The 11041-nt window shown below is 37.0% G+C and overlaps 1 protein-coding gene across 2 annotated transcripts in view; it reads right to left on the bottom strand.

The window, feature by feature from the left end:
* The window catches only part of LOC122071382 (phosphatidylinositol-3-phosphatase SAC1), a 30232-nt gene that overhangs the window by 9984 nt on the left and 9207 nt on the right, over positions 1 to 11041 (bottom strand). For both annotated transcript variants that reach the window (XM_042635724.1, XM_042635725.1), the window contains exons 5-9: positions 10355 to 10431; positions 9651 to 9838; positions 9422 to 9519; positions 1746 to 1879; positions 1516 to 1650 (exon numbers count right to left, since the gene is read on the bottom strand). In XM_042635724.1, the coding sequence (XP_042491658.1) occupies positions 1516 to 1650; positions 1746 to 1879; positions 9422 to 9519; positions 9651 to 9838; positions 10355 to 10431 (632 nt within the window). The remainder of the gene's footprint in view (positions 1 to 1515; positions 1651 to 1745; positions 1880 to 9421; positions 9520 to 9650; positions 9839 to 10354; positions 10432 to 11041) is intronic.

Below are 11041 nucleotides of genomic sequence, written 5' to 3'. Positions count from 1 at the left end.
TTTTTGTTCCAAAGTTGCTGTCAGCCATATTTCTCTCTAACTAAAGTGGAAATCAAGGTTGGGAACAAGGATTTTACATTTATGGGACAACTACAAACCTTGAATTCTTAGTGCGATACCCTCAATTTAGTGTTTATGCATAATACATATTATCAATAGCTTTTTTTAACAAATTTTTTATGCAATAGTATTTAAAAATGTGTTTCATATCCATTTATATGCGTATCTTTAGTGTATCTCCGATACGATACGATACCCTCCGATACGTATCTTAATTTTGGCCGACCGATACGGCGACCGATAACGATACTTTAATCCTTGATACCAATTCAAGGTTTCGTTTCGAGTTCCAACATCTATCAACTATCGAAACCAAAATATTTCGCAAAATTTTGGCAAAACCTTGAACTAAGCTTCTTATGTGTACACTATTATAGTATTATGTTTCCTTTCCAATACTCAGAATTCCCAGAATCAAATACCTTATGCAAATTCCTCTCATTTTAATAAACACTACCAAAATGAAAATTTTCAGGTATAATCGTCGCATAATTAATTGTTTTCATTATTTTTTTAATCCCCTTCTGAACTTACCTTCATCATTTCCGCACTTTAATCGTCATTATCACACTCTAATCTTGAAATCTTAAGGTATTCTCTCTCTAACCTTTCATCCCATCCTTGCCTAACCCATTCTTCTTTCTCAAACTCCAAAGATGGTCTTTTGACGTGAGTTTTTAAAATAATATTTAATACAAAATGGAAAAAGTGTAGGTCCTTTATTACATGTAGCTAACATAAATTATTAATTGATTCTCTGGACCACCACGGTGCTGAAAATTCAGCAAGCACAGCCCACAGAAATGATGAAACAGCACTGCTGATTCTCAAGTCAACCTGCTACAGAAATTTATGGGTTAAGGATATTACAACCCGTGGTTGTTAACTCCAGCAACAGAGGATCATGATAAACTCAGTGAACTGGAAATTAAAAAAATATATATTCAATGCTGAAAAATAACTTTGAAGTGCCAGTTAAATTATGAAGATTTGGCATATATCAGTGATTAAAAGCACCCTTTTATATTGAAAATTCATAATGCGTCTTCATGCAAGGACCAGTTACCACCAAATTGTCCTACTTCTTGAGTAGGAGTGTAAGAATGCAAATCAAACCAGCCTGAACCGAACCGACCTGAGCGAATGGATCAGCTTCAGAATCCATTATTGTAAAACTGAAACCAAACCAAACCAAACCCAACGCACTATCAAATCAATAAGAAACCAAAACCGAATTTTCCCTTATTGGTTTGGTTTCAGATTCACCCATTCTCAAACTGAAACTGATGCAAATAAACAGACTGATTGGCACCCCTGCTCATGAGTTTCTTGAACCTAGGGGTCCAAGTTATCTAAGGTCCACATTAGGTGGTTATATATTTTGACTGCACACTGTAAATGCATTGGAAAATGTAGGGCACAAATACATGAATAACTCAATGAATTTGTAATTACCTTGCTGTGCTTGTTCTACTGAGCTGGGTTGATCTCCTTTTTACATTCACAGGCTTTCCACTGTAATAGAAACCAGTCAAATCAAGTGCTTCACTTGCAACGGCACCCAAAACTGCCAAAACATTGGCTGACTTGCTTTAAAAACACAAGAAGAAAATAAATATTAGTTCATAGGGAATAAGTTCATCTATTGCTGAGAGTCCATGAAAAGCGAGCATGCACAACCTTACCTCTTTGCAAACTTGTGAAAGTCCCAGTGTATAAATTTCAGATGATTCTCTTCTAAGAGAATCTGGTTTAGATAGCCAACCGCATTAGCAAACTCACGCCGTAGCATCATTTCTCGAGGCCTTTTCTCAACAGTCTGCATTGTTTAACCATGAAGTAAGATTAAAGGGAATAGATGATGTGGCTCAATCTTTTAGTATCTAACATTCTGGTAAGAAATATAACCATGAGATCAAAAGGAAATTCTTCACCATTGAATGCTTAGCTTACCACTAATCTGTCACAGGTTTAATAACTTCGATTTGGGTTTAATCCCATTCAGCATTTCTTAATATTATGTCTGTGGCTTAGAATTTCCTCAAGAAACTGCTTGAGTTCTCCTTTATCCGCTCTCCCACCAGCACAAACTACATCTAAGCCATGAAATTGTGCATGTTGCCATGTTCATTTTCCAAGTATGCCGAATACCTCTTGTGAGGATCCCGAAGTGATAACCCTCCTGTAAGAGTCCCAATCTCCAATTCTTAATCTCAGTTGACTATGAGAAAAAACTAGCAACCTGTGGCAGTCCAGACTCGATTAGCATTTCTGAATGCCATCCCTGATCACCCTTGGTGACTTCCCAAAAAGAAACTACGGTCTTCTTTTAGTTAATCCACACATATTTGGACATGCAACAAGTAGGAGTCCATTAGGTGTTATTAAATTCAGAACTTCTGGAATAAGCCAGTCAAACAATAACAATAGTCTATACGTATACATGGACCTCAAACTTATAATTCAGTTTTATGGCATGGTTTTCCTCTATTTCTGTTTGATTGTTAAACCCTAAAAATGTTCATGTTGAATAATCCCCTGCATCATTTTCTTTCTTCAATTCTCCACAGACAACTAAAGATAAGTTTACATCTTTTTCTGTCACTCTCTTTCTTGTATTATTCACTGGATTCAGACAAGGCTTGCTATTTGGGACTTTTCCTCAATGTCCCTTATCAATTTGGTAATTATTGTTTAATGACCCATGCTATTTTACAAACTTGGATTGACAGAGTTCCATAACACCTCTATTTGACTTTAATAAATTTAAAGTTAAGATGTATGCAGATCAAGATTTGCTTGAATTTGAGCAATTGAAGATTCAAAATGATTTACTCGTAATGAAGTCTACTATTTCAAGAAAATGCAAGTTGAAGATGAAGAGTTGGCAAGAATAAAGACAACATGCTACTGGTCAGTTTAAGGTCCACAAGGGAGAAATAAGACAAGAGAAGGAAGACGTTCAAGTTAAGTGTTATATTTTATCATCATTCTTTTCCGGGCTTCAAGAGGGATCTATGATACCTAACATTGGCAAAGCCGTTTGATTAAAAAAAAAAAAAATGGCAAAGCCTAATAATGCAATCCAGAGTTCCAAATAAAACCAGGATCTCATCGTTATGGGCCCACCCAAGGAAATAAATCCAATTATAAAAGCGTAATGGAAATCTAGTAATCAACTAGAAATTTCAAAGGATCACATGGTAGATAAATAGAACGAATGACACGAAAGAGATCTATATTTATAGATCAGGGGTAGACTTGGAATGAAGGACAAATATGGGCAGAAGTATAAGGGAATAAGGGGGTTGTAGTTTATACCATAGGTGGGTTGTGTCCAACCTTTCGACCAGGCCAACCAGCAGACAACCTGGTTCTGTTTCAGATGTTAGAACTCCATATGAAGTCGGATCGAAGTGAAATTTCAGAAGAAGCTTCCTTACTACAAGCACTCTTACAAGGAACCAGCAATAGGACCAAAATCAGGTAAATGACTAACTTTTCATTCACTGCGACTTTTCATTCACTGCAACTGGGTTTGGTGGAAACCAGTGAACCAGAATTGAAACCGGTAGTGTTTCTCAAAATAGGGCTTGATTTGGTGGGTGAGATCCAAGGGTCTAAGTTGCCCTAGAGTAGGGATGTTTACCTCAAGGTATGAGGAAGAAAGAAAAAGTGGTGGGCAAGATCAAACCGATTGCTAGGGTCTGATAGTACTGCTGAAACAGGGTAACATGAGGGTAGGTTCTGAGATGCAAAAGAAAAGGTAAGGGAAGGAAAGAAAAAATGATAAAGGACTCGAGAAAACAAAGAAATGAAGGGAAAGAGAGGAAAAAAAAAAAAGGTGAAGAATAGGAGAAGAAAAGGAACTGAATCGCGCAGAATGGCACACCACCAAGAATAGTCTTCATTCAAACAATCTCTATCCTAGCCAACTCCAATGTTGGGATCGCATATATAATAAAACTCCAAACTAATAATAGAAACCTACTCAAGCAAGAAACTAAAAATTATTTCAAACAGGAAACTAAATAAAGACTCTCCGACATATCTAACTCAATCTAAAACTCTCATAAAAATAAATTAATTAATTAATTAAAAAAAAAAAAAACAAGTATTTAAAAGTAGTTCAATGATGAACCAGACCATTTTCTTTATGATCTGCATCACCTTGATAATCAAGTAGTTCTACAATGCCTAGAAACTAGAATGCCAAGATTTTTTTCTTCTAACCTCGGCCTTTGATGCAACCAATGTTCGAAATTTTGGTCAAAATGACCGAAACTTCACGAAATTTTTTAGTTCGTTGAAGCGAAACCGAGTGCGACACCTGGGTCTTACTAAGTTTCGATGAAATTCCAACCATTTTTCAAGTTTTGGTATCATTTCAGCAGAAACAATAATAATCCTTTGTACAAAATGCATGGTTTCAATTGAAAGGGTTGAAATTTCAACCATTATCACTAGTTTCAACTCCAAAAGGGAAGCTTCCCAAAAACCTCAATTTTGTGTTTTTTAGCCAAATCACTCCCATATGTTTGTGGAACAAGCTGTTTGGCCAACATTTTTGGAAAAGACGGAGGATAACTCGCTTTGGCAACAACAACAATCTACTAGTGGTTTTGATCCTACCCGGAACTTGATGTGGTACTAGGAATCTAGAATGGGCAAAGGACTCCAAATGTAACTTGTTTTTATTCTCCACTCTTCAGAAAGTTTGTAATGTGTCATGTACTATAGTCATTTTAATTGAAATATTAGATAAAGTATACAGCAGCGTACAGCATACAGCGTACGGCATACATTAGCAATCTAGGGTTAATGTAGACTAGGATAGGGGTCTAACCAAGTCCCAAACTATAGGAACTTTTAATCAAAGAACACCCAAATACCAACCACACCAAACAATTCAGACCAACAGAAAATTAAACACACCAACAGCTATCAAGTTCCCCATCCGAGAGAACTTAGAACAAATCAGTATTGATCAAATAGAAATAAACCAGCAACAGTATTAGGAGGCTAACAGTCTCAGATCAACAGTAGATACCACAGAGACAGAATAGGGCTGCTTAGACAATCGATTCTGGTTCTGTTCTAACAAAACCACTACAGGACAAAAAAAATCAGAGATTTCTGATATCTCCCAAACCACCGACCAGATGGGGCTCCAAACTGGGTCGAGTTCCTCTCTAAAGGAGGGTAACCTCCTGTCAAAATTTCAGCAAGAGGTGATCAGGGGTTGGGCCAGAACAGAGGTCGATATTCCTACCCAGAAAACCCATCACCTGGACAGAACTGTTAATAGAAAAGAGGTAAATACCTATATTGTTTAGCAGCAGCAGACCTTGAGAATAAAGCCAGAAAAATACTTGGAGAACAGTAAAGAAATCCACTTGGGCTTCACGCAGCAGAGTGTCAAATGGATCAAACACCACTCCCTTCCACTATGATCAAACACACAATCTACCTAGCAGATGCATAGCAGCAACCAGCAAGCAAGTTTTTTTTCATTAATCAAATCGTGGGGCTTAATGGGAGCCCTCTTCTTTATTTATAATAATGATGGGGGTTACATAAAATAGAAACTAACTTTAGTTTCCAAAAACTGAAATAGAAACTTACAAAATAGAAGGTCCTCTAGTTACTAAAACTGGAAATAGAAACTAGGAATTAAAAGTACTGAAATTATAAACTAAATAAACTGGATTTAGAAACTAAATAACCCCATCAATGCCTAACTAAAAAGGAAACTAACTAGTAATCCCGTACTCAATCTTAGAGCCCCTCTTTTAGACCGATAAAAGTGGCCCAATACACTCCAAACCACATGGACTGAAGGCCCAACACATATACAAGTCAACCCTAGGCTTATTCCTAATAAAACAAACCTATTTTTGTTATTAATCTGCATCAAAGGTACAAAGCCAAACTACCATTTTGAATTTTTTCTTTTACAATCTAAGGGTTCCACTGTGTTTAAATGGCCTAAAATAAGGTTTCCTACACTTTTTTTAGGACCTAATTTGGCTCTTGAAACCAGCATTCAAATCTGCAGCCAAAACTAACCAGGTTATGGCCAGGTTTCAACTGAACCTCGAAATATTTCGGATTTGAGCTAGGTCGAAACTTAGCTCGAGATATACCTTCGATGCCAAATCATCTTTCATTGTAACTGCATAGATTTGCCATCTATATTAAATTAAATTTAATAGTATGATTTTTTTTTTCACTAACTCTTTATCTATAGTAAATTGAAAACTAAAATCAATAGTATTAATGCAAAATCAATCTAAAACCAGGAAGAACCAATCGAAGATCAATTACAAGTAGTGGGGCAACCGTTACCAATGAGTGGGGATCAGAGGTAACTGTTGCTGAGCGGAAAAATTGGTTAGCGGTGGTCTATGATGGTTTATGGCCATCAACGGTGGTCTGAAATGAGGTGAGGTGGTAGGAGATAGGGCAACAATGCCTGCTTGTTTGGGTAGACGCTGGTCAGGCGGTGGGCACCAGAGGAAGGTTGGTAATGGTGAAGGGGAAATTGAGGGCAAGGATGATTGGGTTGACATTGGTGACTAGTGTAATGCTTTTGCACATCCTCAAATAATTTTCACCCAATTTTCCACAATAATAACAGAAACGAGGATGTCTTTCATACCTGATGTCCACAAACTGCTCCTCCCCACTGCGTCGACGTATCCGGAATTCTAGATATTAGGTTTAAGTGGCTTCTTGATGTCCGAAGTAATATGAGACCTGTAGTAGTGGAGTTGTTGTCCCGCTCGAACTCCCGAGACTACCATCAATTTAGACACAACACCTACTCGCATTGTTCAACGTTTCGACCAATACTGTCGAAATTTCTAACATTTCTATGGTATCCCAGGACTCCTATGCCAAATATCTGTGACTTTTAAAAGTCACTAGTTTCGACTAGTATTGACCAAAATTCCCACATTTCGATCAATATGTGTGAATTTTCGAATGGACCATGGGTTCGACCCATTAAGTTGAACTAGCCTTTACAAAACCTTTTTAAATGGGGAACCAAGCCTTCTTATTTCAAAATGTCGACCCTCTCCCCATATTTCTTCTCTGTGAAGCAGGAAACTTGGGAAAACACTCAAGATTTTGCACTTGTGCCATAAAATCTTCATTCTAAGCTTGGATCTTGCACATTCATAGCAAATCTACCTAAGGAAGGGAGCTTGAACCAAAAAGGTAAATCTCATCTTCCCCAAAAATCCTTTTTCTATAGCATATACTTGGATACTACTTAAAATTGACTGTTGACTGTTGACTATTGAGACTTGAGACCATAGTTGTCATGGCGTCGCCTAGGCGTCGCCAAGGCGGCGATTTGACGTCCTGGCTGAAAATGAAGTTCATGGCAGTGCTACGATTTATGTGACTCACAAATGGCGGTCGTCATTGGCTGATAAGCGTCGCCATGGCACTGCCATGGACGTCAGGTACGCCTGATTCACTAGGCGGTCGATTTTTTGTAAAATGCAGAGTTATTTTGACAGGGCTATGTTGATTTTTGATGATTTGATGTTGCTTAATTTTGGTTTTATATGTTATAGGGTATATATTGTAGGCTTGTAGCATGCTAATAACTTTAGAAAATAGGGAAAATACAAAAATAGCATACTAAATAACTTTAAAAAATAGGGAAAATAAAAAATGACATACGGACGATTTGACCGCCATGGCAACGCCATAATAGGCGATTCATCGCCAAATCGATTAGCCACCCCTCCACCGCCTTAGATCGATTTGACGCCGTGACAACTATGCCTTGAGACTTAAGAGATAACTGACAATTACTAACTTATATATGTACTTATGATATAGTTTTAGTCAACAACTCAATGTACATTAGAAAACTTTGGTCAACACCACAAGTTTGATGTTAAGTATTTTTTCCATGAAACTAATTATGTGAATGAGTTAGAAATGTCTAAAATATGACGTACACAAAAAATAGGTAAAAAAAAGAAAAACATTTTAGGGCTCGAAACCAAAGTTTCCACCACACCAAGAAACTTTTTTTGGTTTCCTCGAAATTTCCCATATTTCGACAGAAATTTCTCGGTCACTCCAAGGGTTGAAACCAGGCCGAAACACGATATTTTGAACCTTGCATACTCGTTGAATTAACTTTGAAACCAAGTGATGGTCAGGAAACTCCTGAGGTAAATCATGGAGTTGAACTCAGATGTACACTGATGCAAAATCCCAATCCTTTGATGGTTTCCACCTTTCCAGAATGATTAAATTCCCAGGAACAGACCACGGGGTTTTTTTTGAAGTACATTTTGGAGATTCAGTGGGTGGTCCAATCAAAACAGACAGGTATTTGCTCGGAGAGGTGAGACAATCACATTATGACTTGTGTGACCATGTCCATGCTGAAGGCAATGCTTCGATACTGCATGTCATCTATATGGCCTACCAGCAAGAACTAGATCAGCCAATGTGAGTGCTGCACAGTGAGACACCCTGTCTTCGAAATCTTCATCGACAACAAATACAACTTCATCATCGGATACACTGTTACCAACAGCAGAATTGGGGTGCAGCGATGGTTCTGGAGAAGAAGGGGGAAGTGGAGGTGGTAATGGTAGTAAGTGATGATGCTGATCCATTATGGAGAGAACCAGGGTGTCAAATAGAGAAGGTGGTATGGATGGAAGTGTAGAGGGAAGAAAAAGAAGACCACGCTTAGAGCGGAAGGATATCACGCCAGAGAGGGCAGAGTTATTACTGATTTCTATAATGTTGCAAGACCACCCTACAAATGTTGCTAATAAGAAGTTCGTTATCTCAATACAAAAATTCAGTTTTACAGTATGGCTTTTCTTCTTTAATCTTCTGCAACACACAACCACAGATGAGTCATCTTCTTCTCACGTATATGTTCTGTTTTGTACTGCTGCTACTGCAAGCTGGTCATGGGTAGGAGTAGCTATTGGAAAGTTCATTGCTTTAAGATATCAATCTACTTTTGTTTGAAGGGCAATGTTTGAAATCCTTGAGTATTAATACTCATAAGAATGCATATATAGCTGTGTTAATAATTCTACCAAATTCATTCTTGAGGTAACTGCCTAGTTTTATACGACTTGAGTCAATCTCAACAATCCTTGGAAGAGTTCCCAGGTTTCCTTGAACATCCCCTCTAGATCCTAGGATTCACACTAAACAAACTTTTTCCATCCTAAGACAGTTAAAATTAAATACAGAAATTTAGATTGAAAAAATAAACTCAGAACATTGTAACCTTCAAAGGAAAAGGCAGCCATTATGGTAGTATGCTAGACAAAAGGAGTTTGAGTTGAGCTTAGAAATAGACCTTAATCAGATTAAGTACAATTATTGGATTTCCATATCTCTTAGCAAGGTCCTCAAAATGCAACTTGGTCGCTTCGTAGGTAGGATCATATCTTTGCACTGAAGTGAAAGCAGGAAACAAGAATCAAGCATTCTATCTGAAAAAGTTAAACTATAAACACAAAGAATGGGCATCCAAGGCGGATATGCTTAGCGAAAAGAATAAGATATTGAAACATAGATATACGTACAGATTATATCAGGTTTAGGACTGAATCTAGAAGCCTCTTGAGACCAGAACAGGGGTATCGAGCCTCGCATCTGCACTACAGAACTCATTTTCCCCTTGCATGATCCAGTCTCTTCATCAAGGACAATCTGCTCAGTTTCAACATCATTTGCAACTCTGCCCCGGTCATTTACTCCCCTTTTCAAGTAGCTGCACCATGCAAATTAGAAAAGGGAAAATTATATTACATAAGATTTTGCAACATGTAAATTAGAAAAGGGAAATTTAAATTACAATAGATTTTTCACAGACCCAAACTTGACACGATGTCTTTCTACACCAGTTTATTCAAAAGTTAAGACTGCCATAGTCAAAGCAATCACAAAAAAATAAATAGAACTGTACTGTTGTCCACTGGTCCACTAAACAATAATTAGATTATTGTTATTGTTTACTGTTAAAAAGTCAAAGCCACTTCAACAGGCCAACCAAATGCCTTATAAGCCAAAGATTTAAGATTACAAATTTTGCCTCAATTAATATCTACTGCAGCTTATTCAAAAAAATAAAATTTGAACCCCATTACATTTACAACACAATAAGAGAAGGCCATCCAACATTCACCTTTTTGCCTACAGATTTTTCAAATATCAAAAAGAAGGCAGTAAGATTGAAACTGGACGACCAGAAAAACAGATCACCCAAAGTCATTGCTCTGTGACATACCGTGTGCCTGCAAAATGCCGAGAACGCCTAGAAACAAGAGCAACACTGAATTCCCTTCCAAAAATTGATAACCTGATCTGCAATCACCAAAAATAGATGTGCCACATAAAAATACCAAAAAATACTGAAAATAAACCCAAGGATTAAAGTATCGGTATCAATAGCCGTATCAGTCGGGTCATTTTAAGAGATGTAACGTAGTGTATCATATCAGACCGGAGATATGCAAGATACGCATAGAAATGGACAAGATACACATGGAGATACACTTTTGCATAAAATTGTTATAAATGATGAGGTTTCTTACATATAGTAATAGTCTATTGTCAACTTTCTAAAAAAATTGAAAATCTATGAACAAATTGACGCAATAATTCCATGTTTGATACAATATTTTAGTTCGTTTTACCTAAATCTACCCATACATAGAAAAAACAAAAAAACAAAAAACAAAAACAAAAAACAAAAAACAAAAGAAAAACCAAAAGAAAAAAAGGCAAAAAAAATCTTGAGTTTTTCAACTTGCCTGGTGTTAAAGCTCTAGAGGCAATTCTGTCCTATAGGGCTTAGTATTCTGCCCTATTTATTTTATTTTCTATTTACTTATTATAATAACTAGGTTAAGGGTATTTCTGTGCCCTAACTTACACCTCTTATTTGGACTTATATAAATGTGGAGCAGCCTGT

Source organism: Macadamia integrifolia, unplaced genomic scaffold (assembly GCF_013358625.1).
Source record: "Macadamia integrifolia cultivar HAES 741 unplaced genomic scaffold, SCU_Mint_v3 scaffold_216A, whole genome shotgun sequence".
Taxonomy (NCBI): Eukaryota; Viridiplantae; Streptophyta; class Magnoliopsida; order Proteales; family Proteaceae; genus Macadamia; species Macadamia integrifolia.
Note: the sequence above shows the minus strand (reverse complement) of the source record. Positions and strands in the feature narration are given on the sequence as shown.